The sequence below is a fragment of the Eumetopias jubatus genome, unplaced genomic scaffold, assembly GCF_037043125.1.
Source record: "Eumetopias jubatus isolate StellerSeaLion01/CBP00866 unplaced genomic scaffold, mEumJub1_p1.0 scaffold_3, whole genome shotgun sequence".
Classification (NCBI taxonomy): domain Eukaryota; kingdom Metazoa; phylum Chordata; class Mammalia; order Carnivora; family Otariidae; genus Eumetopias; species Eumetopias jubatus.
Window position 1 is genome coordinate 119,486,675 of NW_028274809.1, and position 19,162 is coordinate 119,505,836.

The 19,162-nt window shown below is 38.6% G+C and overlaps 1 protein-coding gene across 1 annotated transcript in view; it reads right to left on the reverse strand.

Moving 5' to 3' along the window:
* LOC114211960 (phospholipid-transporting ATPase IB-like) overlaps positions 1-19,162 on the reverse strand; it is a 229,618-nt gene that overhangs the window by 23,216 nt on the left and 187,240 nt on the right. The window contains exon 36 of the mRNA XM_088021973.1: positions 16,789-16,875. Coding sequence (XP_087878099.1) covers positions 16,789-16,875 — 87 coding nt within the window. The remainder of the gene's footprint in view (positions 1-16,788; positions 16,876-19,162) is intronic.

Here is a 19,162-nt window from a genome sequence, read left to right on the forward strand (position 1 = left end):
GTATATCTATTAAGATCATCTCCAATTTCTCTCAGCAATATTTTATAATGTGCAGTATTCAGAAGCACTTTAATTTATTCCTAAATTTACCTAAAGGTAGATCCCTATTTTAAATTGTATTGTTATTTATGATTTTGATTAGGATTGTGTTGAACCTGTTGATCAGTTGGCGGGGGGGAGACTGATGTCTTAACAATAGTGAGTTTTCCAATCCATGAACATGATATCCCTTCATTTATTGTCTTCCTAATTTTTTCTCATGAGTGTTTAATTTTTCAGCATACAGATCTTACACATCTTTTGGATTTCTACTTATTTTCTGTCATTTTGTGCTATTGTAAATGTTATCTTAAAAGAAATTTCATTTTCTAATTGTTTATTGCTAGCATATAAAAATACAATTGATTTTTGTGTATGGACTGTGTTGCTTCAAATTTTCTGAATTCACTTATTAATATCTTAAGTGATTTTTTAAAACTTAGCAGGTTTATTGAGATACAGTTCACATACCATAAAATTCACCCTTTTAAGGTGTGCAAATCAGTGGTTTTTACTATAGTCACTGAATTGTTCAACTGTCACTATCTAAATTTAGAACATTTTTATCATTCTCAAAAGAAACACTGTTCATTAACAGTTATTCTTCATTACATTTCAACCTCCCCTCCCCCAGCCTTAGGCAACAACTGATTTACTTTATGTTTACAGATTCACCTATTCTGGTTATTTTATATAAGTGGGATCACAAGGCACAAGTGTGGCCTTTTCTGTTTGGCTTCTTTCACTTACCTTGGTGTTTTAAAAGTTAATCCATTTTGTAACATCTGTCAGTATTTCATTTCTTTTTATGATCTAGTAGCTTTTTGCCATACTTCTTGGGATTTGTAAATACACCATTATCTGAAAATAAAGACAATTGCACTTTTTTCTTTCAGTCTGTATTTTTCTTTCCCCTCCTATTGCACTGGCTAGAACATCCAGAACAATGTTGCTTAGAAGCTGTGAGATCAGACATTGCTGTTTTGTAGCTGATCTCAGGGGAAAAGAGTTCGGCCTTTTTCTATTTATTGTTAGCTGTGGGATTTTTATAGATTTTTTAAATCAGTTTGAGAAGTTTTTTCTTTGTTTAAAGTTTTGGGGGGGTCATGAATGTTGTTGAATTTTGTGAAAAGACTTTTCTGCATTTTTAGAAATGTTCATATGCTTTTTCTCCTTGAGTCTGTTAAAATGATGAACTAGAGTGATGATTTTCAACTTTGCCTTCCTGAATTAAATTTCAGTTGCTCATGATGTATTTTACTTTTTATATTTTGCTGAATTTAATATTTTGTCAGGGACTTTTGTATTTATAATTTTGAAAGATATTAGCCTATAGTTTTATTATTTCTTTCTTTGGTTTGAGAATCAGGAAAATACTGTTCTCATAAAATAAGTTGGGGAGAGTTCCTTTCTCTTTTATTTTTACTTTTTTCTTTTACAAGATTCTATTTATTTGAGAAAGAGAGAGAGTTTGAGAGAGAAAGAGCATGAGTAGTGGTGAGGGGCAGAGAGAGAGAAGGAGAGGGACAAGCAGACTCCTCACTAAGCAAGGAGCCTGACATGGGGATACATCCCAGGACCCTGAGATCATGACCTGATCCAAAGGCAGATGCTTAACCAACTGAGCCACCCAGGTACCCCCACTCTGTTATTTTTAGAAAGGGTTTGTGTAGAATTGATATTTATTCCTTAAATATTTTATATATTTCCATCAGTAAAACTACTTGGACCTAGAATTTTCTCTAGGGGAAGGTTTCAAACTATAAATTCAATTTCAAGTTATTTAACAGATAAAAGACCATTAAGATTTTTATTTTGTGCATATTTTGGTAATGTTTTATTCCAGTAATTTATCAATTTTATCTAGGTTTTCGGATTTACCAGCTTAACATTGTTAATATTTCTTTATTATCATTATAAAGTTTGTAGGATCTGTACTGATGTCCCCTCTTTCATTTCTGATATTGACAATTAGTGTCTTCACTTTTTTCTTAGTCAAACTAGGCATTTATTTCATTGATGTTTTCAATGATCTAGGTTTTTTGTTTATTTTTTCTATTGCTGTGTTGTGCCAGTTCCAGCCTATTGATAGTGATGCTATCAGCTAGGAATGCCTGAGGCACTTGCCTGTATTACCCACAGTGAACCCCCACAGACATTTCCCCAACCCAGGCAAATGTGGTTGGATCAGCCCTAGTGGTTCTTATTGTGATTGTGGGATGCAAAACAGCAAAAACCATCAGGGAACTTTGAGGAACAAGATTTATTACTCACAAGTCCTGGAGGGTACACAGCATGACCAAGGGCCACACACTGAGGTCATGTGTAGAGAGAGAGAGAGAGAGAGAGAAAGGATCTGAGGTTCTGCCTTTATTAGGGTTGAGGGTGGCATGTCTAGGTTTTGAGGGTTCAATCTTTATTGGCTAATTTAAAACATAAAAGTGGGAATTAGAGCACAGAAAGTGAGAAGTGGAGTCACTCAAGTAGTTAGTTGTATAGGTTATCTGGGCTTTCTGAAAAAGGGAATTTCATGCATGGGGGCAACCTAATTCTTTATCTGGTTGTTTTGCTAGTAGCTGACAATGTTTACTCAAGATGAACATCTTTTGAAATGGATGCCTTGTCAATCTAAAGCTTAATGTTAGGTACTTATATTACATTTTTCCATTTTCTATTTTAACAAACTTCTAATCAACTTTAATTTGCTCTTTTTTTCCTGGGAAACTTCATTCATGATTTTAGACTTCTTATCTCATGTATCATTTACATTTATAGCTATAAATTTCCTTCTAAGCACCCCTTAGCTGCATCCCACAAAATTTTAATATGTTGTCTTTTCACAATCATGCTATTAAAAATATTTTTTTCTTATTTAACTCATGAGTTAGTAATATGTGTATTTAACCTCCAAATATCTAGGGGATTACAGCTAGATTATCTGTCTTTCAAGTGAGATTGGTAATTTAATACCAGAGAAGATATTCTATATAATTTCAAGCCTTTTAAATTTATTGAGGCTTATTTTACAACTGAGCGTATATTTTATATTGGTGAATATTCCATGCGCACTTGAAAAGAATCTGTGTCTTGTTGGTGTAACTAGTATTCTATAAATTTCAGTTAGATCAACTTTAACTGGTAGTATTGGTTAAATCCTCTATATCTTTACTTTCTACTTATTTTATAATCTAAGAGAGGAGTGCTGAAGTCTCCAGTTATAACTGTGCATTTGTCTATTTCTCCTTTCAGTTTTACCAATTTTCACTTTATGTATTTGGAGACTTGTAATTATGTGCATATACACTTAGGATTGCTAATTTTCTTGATAAATTGACCCTTTTATCCTTATGACATGTACCTTCTCTCTATTAGTGTTAATCAACCTTAACGCTAAATTTTCTGATATTAATATAGGCAGCCTACCTTTTCTATTAGTGTTTCCATGGTTTAGGTGTGTTTCTATCCTTTTAAACTACTAATGTACATATTTCTTGTGGTAAAAAATGCCACATAACATTAAATTTACCCCCTTTTTTTTTTGAGAGAAAGCGAGTGGGCCAGCGGGGAGAGGGGGTGCAGAGAGAGAGGGAGAGAGAGAATTCCAAGCAGACTTCATGTTCAGCATGGAGCCCAATGCAGAACTCGATCTCATGACCTCGAGATCATGACCTGAGGCAAAAATTAGGAGTCGGACACTCAATCAACTGAACACCCAGCCACCCCAAATTTACCATTTTAAAGTGTACAGTTCAGTAGTGTTAAGTGTATTCAGTGTGCAACAAATCTCTAGAAGTTTTTCATCTTATGTATTTATATTCAAAGTGCATTTCTTGCCAACACCATATTGTTGGATCTTGCTTCTTTGTTGAGTCTGACAACCTCTGACTTTTATTTGGAGTATTTAAACCATTTATATTTAATGTAATTATCAATATAATTGGGTTTAAACCTACCAGCTTTCTATTTATTTTTTATTCTTTTTATTTTCTATTTTTCCCACTTCTCTTGCGCCTTTCTTTTTTAATTCAAATTAGTTAACATAGTGAGGTATTGGTTTCAGGAGTAAAATTTAGTGATTCATCACTTATAATATGTAACACCTGGTGCTCATCCCAACAAGTACCCTCCTTAATGCCCATCCCCCACCCAGCCCATCCTCCACCCACCTCCCCTCCAGCAACCCTCAGTTTATTCTCTGTATTTAAGAGTCTCTTATGGTTTGCCTCCCTCTCTGTTAATTATTTTTGGTATTCTATTTTTATCCCATAAACTGGTTTATTAGACATACCATTTGATTTAAGTTTTTAGCGGTTGTATACAATTTATAGTATACCTCCTTAATGTACCACAGACTACATTTAAACAATAGTAAATCATATAACATATAATGTAAAAACTGTATAATTCTTTCCTTCCCTCACTCCTTTCCTTTGTGCTACTGTGGACATATATTTTATTCTACATATATTATAAACCCTGCAATACATTGTTACTAATTTTGCATTAATAGAAACATTTTTTAATTAGAAAATAAAGTTCTTTTATATTTCTCCAAGAATTACCATTTTTGAAATTTTTGTAGACCAGATTTTCCATCTCTTATCATGTTCTTTCCACCTAAACAACTTCCTTTAAATATCTTCTTTTGGGGGGGCGGAGCAAGATGGCGGAGGAGTAGGAGACCTAGATTTTGTCTGGTCTCAGGAATTCAGCTGAATAGGGATCAAACCATTCTGAACACCTACGAACTCAACAGGAGATCGAAGATAAGAATAGCAACAACTCTCTGAACAGAAAAGCGACCACTTACTGGAAGGTAGGACGTGCGGAGAAGTGAATCCAAGGCGATATTCTGGAGGTTAGACGGCAGGGGAGGGGGCCTCCGTCGGCCGCTTCTGGCAAGTACTAGAGCCGCGGAGCACAAAATCGGACCTTTTAGAAGTCGGCTCCGCTGAGGGACGTCGCTCCAGTGGCTAAGAGGGGGTGGAACCCTCGTGGGACAGTGGGGTCTCAGGACCCTTGGGGTCACAGAAAGGCCTGGGGAGCCTGAGTGCGCCAGAGCTCCCAGGTATCAGAGCGGGGAAGCCGGCTGCAGAGACGGAGCTGAGGCGCGGGCTCTCAGCTTGGGGTGGCCATAAACTGTGATCTGCGGCCCAGTCGGGCCACTGCCCCTGCAGCAGGGACCCAACAGGTGGCAGATCCGGGGAGACTCCCCTTCCTTCCCGGGGAGGAGCGGCGCGGGAACGCACCACAGGGATCTGCTAGGTTTGGAGACTCCACACGGGGTCAGGCGCCAGAGATACAAACGCTTGGTCACAGGCCGGGTGAGCACGGAGAGTGGCCGGAGACCAGGGACAAGGGAGTGACTGCTTTTCTCTGGGGGCGCACTGAGGAGAGGGGCCCCCAGTTCTCACCTCCTCCGGGTGGAGATTGAGAGGCCACCATTTTTGCCCTGGTCCTCCAAGGCTGTACGGAGAGCTTGCAGGGAACAAAAGCTCCTGAGATCAAACCCGAGCAGCTTGCTTAGCCCGGACCGACAAGGGCGGGGCAATTCAGCCTCCGGCAAAGACATTTGGAAACCGCAGCAACAGGCCCCTCCCCCAGAAGATCAGCACGAACAGCCAGCAAGCCAAGACCAAGTTTACCGGTCAAGGAGAACGGGAGAACTCCAGCGCTAGGGGAATACTGCACATAGAATTCATGGCTTTTTTTTTTACCATGATTCATTAGTTCATCAAAGTTAAATTTTGTTAACTGTTTTTTGTTTTTTTTTTCTTTTTCTTTTTCCCTTTTTCAACCAACATCTTATCAATCTCTTTTTAAAAAAAATTTTTTTTATTTTTCATTTTTAGAGTCATATTTTATCCCTTCATAGTAGTTACCCTTATTTTTGGCATATATATATAAGTTCTCTCTTTAAAATTCTGAGATACAGTTTCTTCTAACAGATAAAAATATACCCTAAATCACTAGTGTATGGTTCTGTTCTAGTCTCCTGCCTGATCACATTCTCTCCCATTTTTTTTTTTAAATCTTCTTTCTTTTTTCAAACCACTTCTTATCTTATCAAGTCCTTTTATAAAATCTTTTATAATTTTCATCTTTACAGTCATCTTCCATCCCTTCATTGTATCAACCCTTATTTTGTACATATATGTCTTCCTTCCTCTAAAATTTTAGGAGGCACTTTTTTCTAACAGACCAAAATACGCCCAAAATCTAGTGTGTGGCACTGATCTATGCACTAGCCTGATCATATTTGATCACATTCTGCTTTTTTTGTATTGTTCTGTTTTTGTTTTTATCTTTTTTTTTCTTTTTCTCTTTCTTTTTTCTTTCTTTCCCTTTCTTTTCTCCTGGTTTCAGGTCTTTTCTGATTTGTATACAGTATATTTGCTGGGGACGTTGTAAACCTATTAGCATTTTGTTCTCTCATTCATCTATTCTCCTCTGGACAAAATGACAAGACGAAAAAAATCACCTCAGCAAAAAGAACAAGAGGTAGTACCGTCAGCCAGGGACCTACTCAATACGGACATTAGTACGATGTCGGACCTAGAGTTCAGAATCATGACTTTAAAGATACTAGCTGGGCTTGAAAAAAGCGTGGAAGTTATTAGAGAAACCCTTTCTGGAGAAATAAAAGAACTAAAATCTAACCAAGTCGAAATCAAAAAGGCTATTGAAGAGGTACAATCAAAAATGGGGGCACTAACTGCTAGGATAAATGAGGCAGAAGAGAGAATCAGTGATATAGAAGACCAAATGATGGAAAGTAAAGAGGGTAAGAAAAAGAGGGAGAAACAACTACAGGATCACGAGGGTAGAATTCGAGAGATAAGTGATTCGATAAGATGAAACAACATTAGAATAATTGGGATCCCAGAAGAAGAAGAAAGAGAGAGGGGCAGAAGGTATATTGGAGCAAATAATAGCAGAGAACTTCCCTAATGTGAGGAAGGAAACAGGCATCAAAATCCAGGAGGCACAGAGAACCCCTCTCAAAATCAATAAAAATATGTCAACACCCCGACATCTAATAGTAAAACTTACGAGTCTCAGAGACAAAGAGAAAATCCTGAAAGCAGCTCGGGAGAAGAGATATGTAACCTACAATGGTAAAAATATTAGATTGGCAACAGACCCATCCACAGAGACCTGGCAGGCCAGAAAGGACTGGCAAGATATCTTCAGAGCACTAAACGAGAAAAGTATGCAGCCAAGAATACTATATCCAGCTAGGCTGTCATTGAAAATAGAAGGAGAGATCAAAAGCTTCCAGAACAAACAAAAACTAAAGGAATTTGCAAACACGAAACCAGCCCTCCAAGAAATATTGAAAAGGGTCCTCTAAGCAAAGAGAGAGCCTAAAAGCAGCAAAGATCAGAAAGGAACACAGACAACATCCAGTAACAGTCACCTTACAGGCAATATAATGGCACTAAATTCATACCTTTCAATAGTTACCCTGAATGTAAATGGGCTCAATGCCCCAATCAAAAGACACAGGCTATCAGATTGGATTAAAAAACAAGACCCATCCATATGCTGTCTGCAAGAGACTCATTTTAGACCCAAAGACACCCCCAGATTGAAAGTGAGGGGATGGAAAACCATTTACCATGCTAATGGACACCAAAAGAAAGCTGGGGTGGCAATCCTTGTATCAGACAAACTAGATTTTAAAACAAAGACTGTAATAAGAGATGAGGAAGGACACTATATCTTACTTAAAGGGTCTATCCAACAAGAAGATCTAACAATTGTAAATATCTATGCCCCTAACATGGGAGCAGCCAATTATATAAGGCAATTAATAACAAAAGCAAAGAAACACATTGACAACAATACAATAATAGTGGGGGACTTTAACATCCCCCTGACTGAAATGGACAGATCATCTAAGCAAAAGATCAACAAGGAAATAAAGACTTTAAATGACACACTGGACCAAATGGACTTCACAGACATATTCAGAACATTCCATCCCAAAGCAACGGAATACACATTCTTCTCTAGTGCCCATGGAACATTCTCCAGAATTGATCACATCCTAGGTCACAAATCAGGTCTCAACTGGTACCAAAAGATTGGGATTACTCCTTGCATATTTTCAGATCACAATTCTTTGAAACTAGAACTCAATCACAAGAGGAAAGTCGGAAAGAACTCAAATACATGGAGGCTAAAGAGCATCCTACTAAAGAATGAATGGGTCAACCAGGAAATTAAAGAAGAATTAAAAAAATTCATGGAAACCAATGAAAATGAAAACACAACTGTCCAAAATCTTTGGGATACAGCAAAGGCAGTCCTGAGAGGAAAGTATATAGCAATACAAGCCTTTCTCAAGAAACAAGAAAGGTCTCAAATACACAATCTAACCCTACACCTAAAGGAGCTGGAGAAAGAACAGCAAATAAAGCCTAAACCCAGCAGGAGAAGAGAAATAATAAAGATCAGAGCAGAAATCAATGAACTAGAAACCAAAAGAACAGTAGAACAGATCAACGAAACTAGGAGCTGGTTCTTTGAAAGAATTAACAAGATTGATAAACCCCTGGCCAGACTGATCAAAAAGAAAAGAGAAATGACCCAAATCAACAAAATCATGAATGAAAGAGGAGAGATCACAACCAACACCAAAGAAATACAAACAATGATAAGAACATATTATGAGCAACTCTATGCCAGCAAATTAGATAACCTGGAAGAAATGGGTGCATTCCTAGAGAGGTATCAACTACCAAAACTGAACCAGGAAGAAATAGAAAACCTAAACAGACCTATAACCACTAAGGAAATTGAAGCAGTCATCAAAAATCTCCCAAGAAACAAAAGCCCAGGGCCAGATGGCTTCCCAGGGGAATTCTATCAGACATTTAAAGAAGAATTAATACCTATTCTCCTGAAACTGTTCCAAAAAACAGAAATGGAAGGAAAACTTCCAAATTCATTTTATGAGGCCACCATTACCTTGATCCCAAAACCAGACAAAGATCCCATCAAAAAGGAGAATTACAGGCCAATATCCTTGATGAACATGGATGTAAAAATTCTCACCAAAATACTAGCCAATAGGATCCAACAGTACATTAAAAGGATTATTCACCACGACCAAGTGGGATTTATCCCTGGGCTGCAAGGCTGGTTCAACATCCGCAAATCAATCAACGTGATACAATACATTAACAAAAGAAAGAACAAGAATCCTATGATCCTCTCAATAGATGCAGAAAAAGCATTTGACAAAGTACAGCATCCTTTCTTGATCAAAACTCTTCAGAGTATAGGGATAGAGGGTACATACCTCAATATCATAAAAGCCATCTATGAAAAACCTACAGCGAATATCATTCTCAATGGGGAAAAGCTGAGAGCTTTTCCCCTAAGGTCAGGAACGCGGCAGGGATGTCCACTCTCACCACTGCTATTCAACATAGTATTAGAAGTCCTAGCCACAGCAGTCAGACAACAAAAAGAAATCAAAGGCATCCAAATCGGCAAAGAGGAAGTCAAACTCTCACTCTTTGCAGATGATATGATACTGTATGTGGAAAACCCAAAAGACTCCACCCCAAAACTGCTAGAACTCATACAGGAATTCAGTCAAGTAGCAGGCTATAAAATCAATGCACAGAAATCAGTGGCATTCCTATACACCAACAACAAGACAGAAGAGAGACAAATCAAGGAGTCGATCCCATTTACAATTGCACCCAAAACCATTAGATACCTAGGAAAAAATCTAACCAAAGAGGCAAAGGATCTGTACTCAGAAAACTATAAAATACTCATGAAAGAAATTGAAGAAGACACAAAGAAATGGAAAAACATTCCATGCTCATGGATTAGAAGAACCAATATTGTGAAGATGTCAATGCTACCTAGAGCAATCTACACATTCAATGCAATCCCCATCAAAATACCATCCACTTTTTTCAAAGAAATGGAACAAATAATCCTAAAATTTGTATGGAACCAGAAGAGACCCCGAATAGCCAGAGGAATATTGAAAAAGAAAAGCAAAGCTGGCGGCATCACAATTCCGGACTTCCAGCTCTATTACAAAGCTGTCATCATCAAGACAGTATGGTACTGGCACAAAAACAGACACGTAGATCAATGGAACAGAATCGAGAGCCTGAAATGGACCCTCAACTCTATGGTCAACTTATCTTTGACAAAGCAGGAAAGAATGTCCAGTGGAAAAAAGACAGTCTCTTCAACAAATGGTGTTGGGAAAATTGGACAGCCACATGCAGAAGAATGAAACTGGACCATTACCTTACACCACACACAAAAATAGACTCCAAATGGTTGAAAGACCTAAACGTGAGACAGGAGTCCATCCAAATCCTAAAGGAGAACACAGGTAGCAACCTCTTCGACCTCAGCCACAGCAACTTCTTCCTAGAAACATCACCAAAGGCACAGGAAGCCAGGGCAAAAATGAACTGTTGGGATTTCATCAAGATAAAAAGCTTTTGCACAGCAAAAGCAACAGTCCACAAAACCAAAAGACAACCGACAGAATGGGAGAAAATATTTGCAAATGACATATCAGATAAAGGGCTAGTATCCAAAATCTATAAAGAACTTATCAAACTCAACACCCAAAGAACAAATAATGCAATCAAGAAATGGGCAGAAGACATGAACAGACATTTTTCCAAAGAAGACATCCAAATGGCCAACAGGCCCATGAAAAAGTGCTCAACATCGCTCGGCATCAGGGAAATCCAAATCAAAACCTCAATGAGATACCACCTCACACCCATCAGAATGGCTAAAATTAACAAGTCAGGGAATGACAGATGTTGGCGGGGATGTGGAGAAAGGGGAACCCTCCTACACTGTTGGTGGGAATGCAAGCTGGTGCAACCACTCTGGAAAACAGTATGGAGGTTCCTCAAACAGTTGAAATTAGAGCTACCATTCGATCCAGCAACTGCACTACTGGGTATTTACCACAAAGATACAAATGTAGGGACCCGAAGGGGTACGTGCACCCCAATGTTTATAGTGGCAATGTCCACAATAGCCAAACTGTGGAAAGAGCCAAGATGTCCATCGACAGATGAATGGATAAAGAAGAGGTGGTATATATACACAATGGAATATTATGCAGCCATCAAAAGGAATGAGATCTTGCCATTTGCAACGACGTGGATGGAACTGGAGGGTGTTATGCTGAGTGAAATAAGTCAATCAGAGAAAGACATGTATCATAGGACCTCACTGATATGAGGAATTCTTAATCTCAGGAACAAACTGAGGGTTGCTGGAGTGGTCGGGGGTGGGAGGGATGGGGTGGCTGGGTGATAGACATTGGGGAAGATATGTGCTACAGTGAGCGCTGTGAATTGTGTAAGACTGTTGAATCACAGATCTGTAGTTCTGAAACAAATAACGCAACATATTTTAAGAAAAAAGAAAAAGAAGAAGATAGCAGGAGAGGAAGAATGAAGGGGAGTAAGTCAGAGGGGGAGATGAACCAGGAGAGATGATGGACTCTGAAAAACAAACTGAGGTTTCTAGAGGGGAGGAGGGTAGGGGGATGGGTTAGCCTGGTGATGGGTATTAAAGAGGGCACATTCTGCATGGAGCACTGGGTGTTATGAACAAACAATGAATCATGGAACACTACACCAAAACAAATTATGTAATATATGGTGATTAACATAACAATAAAAAAATTTAAAAAAAAAGAAAAAAAATATCTTCTTTTAGTTCAGGATTATTAGTGGTAAACTGTTGCAATATTTGTCTGAAAAATGCCTTATCTTCCCCTTTCATCTTGGAGGATATTTTCATTAGCTATAGACTTCAGGTTGAAAATATTTTTCTTTCAGCAAATTTCCTTTTGTCTTTTCTGAGAAATTAGTGGTCATTTTCAATTTGCTTTTTCTTAACATCATTTTGTGTGTGTGTATGTGTGTGTGTGTGTGTGTGTGTGTTTACCTTCTGGCTAATTTTAAGATTTGTTTCCTGATCCTTGATTTTCAGCAAATTGATTATGCTGTGTGTGTGTTGTGCTGGGGGAGGGGTGTGGGTTAGCCTACTCTGGGTTGGCTATGCTTCTCAGATAATTTTTGGAAAATGTTCTGCCTTTGTTTCTTCAGTGATTTTTTTTTCTATTACTTTCTCTATCTGCAACTCAAAAGAATGCATATAAAACTGCTTGATCTTGTCTCCCAGGTAATTGGTGCTTTTCAGTTTTTGTTCAGCCTTTTTCTTTGTGTTTCAGTTTGGATTGTTTCTCCCGCTATGTTCAAGGTTATTTTTTATTCTGCAGTGTCCAATATGCTAAACTTATTCAATAAAATTTTCATTTAGCGTAGTTTTTTCAGGTCTAGAAGTTTCATTTCTTTCTTTGTTTATGGTTTTCATTTTTTTCCTCAATGTGTTCATGTTGTCCTTAACTCATTAAACATATTTGTAATAATTGTTTTAAAGTTTTTAAAGTTCTTGTCTGTTAATTCCATCATCTCTGTCAGTTCTGGATTGTTCCATTGACTTTTATTTTGCTTATGGATTCAGTTTTGCTGCTTTGAATCTCTGAGTATTTTTTTACTAGATGTTGGACATTGTTATTATTACACTGAAGTGTCTGGATTTGTTTTCTTCTGTTAGAGGGCTTGTTTTTTTCCTACAGGCGGCTAAATTAACTATGGATCCCCTTGATGCTTTGGATACTTCTTTTCAAGCTTTGCTAAAATAAGCTTTGCTAAAATAAGATCATGAGTCTAGAGTAGTTCTTGCTATAGTGCTAGCTTAGCCATACTATTAAGGTATGGGTCTTTTGGGGTCTCTATGGAATATCTCAAGTATTCATCAAACCCTTTCCACCCTATTTGGTTAAATATTGTATCCTGTGAAAGTTCTGTGAATTGTCCAGCTTACATGTCTCTGGTAGTTGGATTTGCCCAACTTCATTGAGTTTCATTCCACATATATGTAGGTTAACATCTAGCTATTTACTCTAGAATATCCCTAAATAAATGTCTAGAACTCCATGTACAGCTCCTTTCTCAATGGTACTATACCCAGCAAATATCAGCTGCCTCAGCCTCCCCAAACTTTTAGCTTAGTCTCCCCAGTTCACTGACAAGACTACTTTGCTTGGGTGCTACTTTTCTGCACCATGGCCTGGAAAGTGCCTCTAGGAAGAAAGCCTGGGAAATAGTATGACTTACTTTAATTCTTTTCTCTTGGGGATTATATTCCTATGCTGCCCTTTGTTCAATATCTGAAAATATTTTTTTCATATATTTTTCCAGTTTTCTAATAGTTTTAAGCAGGAGGGCACGTCTAGTACATTATGATTAGAAGTAGAATTCACCTGGAAAATTTTTGAAAATAGCTTTATTGAGATTTAAGTCACCAATTCATCCATTTAAAGTACACAACTCAATGTTTTTTTAAATATATTCACAAATATGTGCAACTATTAATGCAGTCAACTTTAGAATATGTTCATCACCTCAAAAAGAAGCCCTGTACCCTTTACATATTAAACCTTTGCCCTTCATCTTCCCACCAACCCTAAGCAACTACTAATCTTTATATATCTATAGTTTTGCTTATGAACTTCCCCAATGAAATCATATTATATGTGGCCTTTAATAACTGGCTTTTTTTTTTTTTAACTTAGCATAGTTTTTAAGGTTCATCCATGTTGTGCATATATCAGTATTTAATTACTTGTTATGGTCAGATAATACTCCATTGTGTGGACATACCACATTTTGTTTTTCCATTCATGGATACATTTGGGATTTTTTTTTTTTTAGGCTTGCATTCTTTTTTTAATTAAATTCAATTAACCAACAGAGTACATCATTAGTTTCAGATGTAGTGTTCAATAATTGATCAGTTGTATATAACACCCAGTGCTCATAACATGATGTGCCCTCCTAATGCCCACCCCACCCTCCACCCACTTCCCCTCCAGCAACCCTCAGTTTGTATCCTATAGTTAAGAGTCTCTCATGGGTTGTATCCCTCTCTGATGACTTCCCATTCAGTTTTCCCTCCCTTCCCCTATGATCCTCTGTACTGTTTCTTATATTCCACCAATTAATGAAACCATATGATAATTGTCTTTCCCTGCTTGACTTATTTCGCTCAGCATAATACCCTCCAGTTCTATCCACATGGATGTAAATGATAAGTATTCATCCTTTCTGATGGCTGAGTAATATTCCATTGTATATATATACCACATCTTCTTTATCCATTCATCTGTCAATGGAGATTTCAACTCTTTCCATAATTTGGCTATTGTGGCCATTGCTGCTATAAACTTTGGGGTGCATGTGCCCGTTTGGATCATTACATTTTTATCTTAATTGATTAGGTTTTTCTTCCCCCATGTTTTTCTCGTTGCTTTATCTCCAAACAGTTATCAGGCTTTTGGGGTTATTTCCTCAGAGGAGTCATTTGGATAGAAGGACAGAAAATAGGGGCGCCTGGGTGACTCAATCATTAAGCATCTGCCTTCGGCTCAGGTCATGATCCCAGGGTCCTGGGATCAAGCCCTGCATCAGGCTCCCTGCTTCACGGAAAGCCTGCTTCTCCCTTTCCCACCCCCGCCCCCACTTGTGTTCCCTCTCTCGCTGTGTCTCTCTCTGTCAAATAAATAAATAAAATCTTTTTTTTAAAAAAAGGACAAAATAGAGGATTCTGTCTTCAAGAATTCTTACTTTTGCTTTAAAAAACTAAGTAGAATGGGTGTAAGAAAGGGGACTTCAGACTACAGAAGGAATTCAAAAACTATCTCCTCATCCCCTCACTGTACACTGGGATGATGATGTGTTCCAGGAGAGGAATGGCTTTCCTGGCAATGTTAGACCACAGGTACAATATTGTGATTTATAAGAAATCTATATTTGGTCAAGAAGGTCATCTGAATGACCAAAATACTTCTCATATATGTTTGGTTTTTTCCATGGTTCCAGGCTCACAGCAACAAAAACCCTTGGAATTCCCTGGGTGATAAGAGCAATGAGAACATCTTTTGTTATAATATTTGGTTTCTTGTCTTCAGTACCTGAAAATGCTTCAGACACATAAAGGTGAAATGCTATATTTTTATTCCTATTAAGTCCCTTTCTACCCCAATTGGATTTATGTTAATGAGGTAACTTTTAGGAAAAAAAAACTTAGGATGGGACCTGGTTACCAAGGGAACCACCAATAAATAGAGGGTTGGCACTTTGAGTCCCACCCACCCCTTTCTGGGGAGGGTGAAGGAGTGGAGTTGAATCAGTCACCAACAGCCAAAGATTTCATCAGTCATGCCTATGTAATGAAGCCTCCATAACCAACCAAAAGGAAGGGTTTTAGAAAGCTGTGTTGGTGAACCAGAATGTTTCCATGTGTTACCATGCTGGGCCCAAACTCCACTGGGACAGAAGCTGCTTTGTTTGGGACCTTGCCCTGTGTATCTCTTCATCTGGCTGTTGAATCATATTCTTTCATATTATTTAATATCCTTTGTAATAAATTGGTAATTTAATGAGTAAATGGGTTTCCGGAGTTCTGTGAGCTGCTCGAGCTAATTAATTGAATCCAAGGAGGGTGTCATGGGAACCTTTGACTTATAATCAGTTGGTCAGAAGCACGGGTGACAATCTGGGCCCAGGATTGGCATCTGAACTGTGTATGTGGGGATGGGGGGCAGTCTTGTGGGACTGAGTCCTTAACCTGTGGGGTCTGATGCTATCTTCAGGTAGATAGTGTCAGAATTGAGTTGAATTGTAGGGCACCCAGCTGGTGTCTGAGAATTCTTTGTATGTATGGGGAAAAACCCTCCCATACATCAGAATTAGTGACCCAGAATCATTAATAGGCATGGGGATTTCCAACCTCCCTAGAGGTTCCAGTTTCCCCTACCTGGTACAGAAGCGTCATAAAGTGACCAAAATAAATCATTTGTTTTAGTGGTGACCTGTGTGGGAAGATGACAGAAGAATAGATGGTGCCCCAATGCTATGCATTGTGTGAAACCCAGGGAAGTTAGTATAAGCCTAAAGCACAGTCCCAAGAATGACTGTGGCTGAATTTCCCACTAAGTCCTAATGCATGGGGGAATCAGAATGGAGAATAAATCAATGTACAGAAAATAAGGAGATATGTTGATTTTTGCACACTGATTTTGAAACCTGAGATTATAGTATATTACACCTATTATGTGAATTCATTAAAAAATCAAGAATACTGTGCAAATTTCCTACAAATAAGGTATGATTCAAAGTGACAGGACAGCCTACTTAGAAAAATATTTTATATGTTGCCTTTATATGCCTGCCTTAATCTGTGAGTTTTCAAAATACAAAGTTTCTGTGTGACTCCTTTTCAACTAAGATAGGCTTGTTATGCATCATGACCTTCTTTACCTTTTCTCCCAAAACAACTTGTACCAAAGCTTAAATTTTGGTGAAACAAAATGTTTTTAATTTTATACTTTAGACTGAACTGATAAATTATCTCAAAACAACAGAAAAGTAAACAGGTTAGGTAAAACATTAAAGACAAATTAAGAAAAATAGGCTTCCCCCATTATTTATATCCAAGGATTGACTCAATTGATACATAAATAACAAACTGTCTGCCCAGAGCCACAAGAAATGAGTGTTCGGGGGTGTTGGCATGTTCTGCAGCCTTGGGGAAGGACATGAGAACACAGGATGTCGTCCAAACCTCACTCCTATCTGGAGTCAGAAGAGTCCAAACTTATCTTACTGCTTTTGCTTTTAGTAGTGTTATAAGAACGGACTAGTTCTTCCTGAGTAATCACAGCTTGTTCTACTTGAGAAAATGCGTACCCATCTGAAAGAGTAAATAAAGGACGGGGGAATCTGTTAGGAGCACTGACGTACAGGGAGCATTCTGCTGACTGAAAGCAAGAGTCCTATCCAACTGAGACGCATTGGCCACATCAGCCAGGCCAGTGACAGAGGTAGGGGAAAGTGGTGAGGTATGTTGAGAGAATGGTAATGGAACACCTTGCATGTTTGGCGGTATTAAAGAACGACTTAGGGGAGCCCTTTAAACATACCCATTTCTGGGGCCGCAACTGAAAGAAGGAAAGTAACTTCTATCTATGTGGTATATACTGATTATATTGGATTTACTGCAGTGCTTCTGTGTGGAAGGAAAGACAAGTGGTCCCAGACTTCTCTCCTCAGTAGCATCACCTGAAACCTGGTAAAATCCCAGGATCCGGTACCAACACTGGACCGGTGGTTCTCACACTTCAGTGGGCACCAGAATTCACTTGGCGACCACTGGCCCCATCTCCAGAATTTCTGGCTTAGTAAATCTGCCATAGGGGATCAAGAACTGACATTTCTAATAACTTCGTGGCTGATGCGCCTGCTGCTGGCCTAAATACAAGGCATGGAGAACCACTGTTTAGGCCAATTGAACCACAACCTGTGGGTAGATGCTGGTATCAATAGCTTTCAACCCCTCACGATGTCCTTCTATCTCTTTCCTTCCCACTTGGAGGAAGTAGATCATAATCTCAAGGTGAAACTTTCGCATTTTTTAGAACCACCCAAATGTTTCTCATGTGTATCCATGGATGCTCTGAGTGGCTATGAAGAACATAATACTGCAGGACAGGGCCTGCAGGTGTGGCAGGAAAACCCAGAGGCAGGATTTCTGAGCATTCAGAGACCGCCTCTTTTAGAGAGTGGGCCCACTTCATGTCGGCCACGCAAACAACCAAAGGTGGAAAAACAGCTGTCCATTCATTTTTATATTAAATGTTCTAATCATAAAAACAAGGAGGGCTGTAAATGAACAAATAAAACATAGCCCCGCCCTCTTTATTTACTGCCCCCCACCTTCTTTTTAAATGGAAGATGTGTTAGCATTTTAAATTGTCTCTTCCCTGCTCAAATGGAGACATAAAACCTTTTTTTTTCCCCCTCTGTTTTTAATTCTTGCCTTAACCTCCAGGGAGCAGGTGGGTCTGAAAACAATATTTCAGATATGGCCTGAAAAAATATTTCTCCTTAGTTCTTATAAGACATGTACACAGAGAAGATCTTTTGTGAGCTGATGAAGTTTCAGCCACATTACCCCCATTCAAGGGTGGGTAAGGTTTTAGAATTTTCTTTTGTATACTAGTAATTTGTTGTGATTTTATTTTTTTACTCATCTAAATATTTGTGTTTAAACCTAATTTTCCTAAAAAGGTCCCCCAAATTGTATAAAGATCTGGCCTCAGAAAACCAGGATTCTACTGCTACTCAGAGATAAATGGTATCTTTTTGGAAATCTGGGCTGGTTTTCCTATCTGCAGTGTTCTCAGGGAGGAGTGAGAGCTGAAGAGGGACAACCTGGACCATGACCCTCCACCTGTCCAGCCTACACCCCTCAGCCTGACAAAGATACACCATCAGGTCACCCGTTTCTGCCTGATGAACATTTAGCTGCCATTTGCATCCAAATGGGGAGCTAAGGGGAAGCTTCCAGTTCTTAGCCTTTCCCACTTTCATTCATCTTTCAGGAAGTCCTGACAGCCACAAAGTAATGATGGGGGCCTGGGGAAAGCCGTCCATGGACCCAACTCCTGAACTTCCCCGGGTTGGTTTCCCAGTGCATCTGCTTCCTAAATGCTCAGCTGCAGCCAGAATCCGGGAGGATGGGGGACAGAGGCAAGGGAGGTAAGGGGAGGGGGGTAGAGGTGAAGGATGAAGGAATTTCCAAGTCATTTTTTTTCTTCAACCTGGTAAAACGTTTAGCAGATTTCAGAATCAACCATGTCATTTCTCATTATTTTGGCATAACTGTCTCATTTAATTCACTTCATTATAAATTTGGGAGTCTGATAACATCTTAAAGTCAGAATTTTCTGGCTCAAGAAAGAGTTGTTAGTTGCAATTAACAGAGAACCTCCCTGTCTATTTCTTATTTGAGGAGCTCAGAGCACTTTACAAATTCAAGTTAACATTGTGGTGAAATGCAGAAAAACATACAGGACCCCAAAACCTCCAAACTGGCTGAGGCACTTCACCTCCAGCAACAAAAGATAATGTCATAGAGAACACACCTTAGAATCTCTTGTAATCCTATACGATTTCTAACCCTCCAATAGTATTCTCTA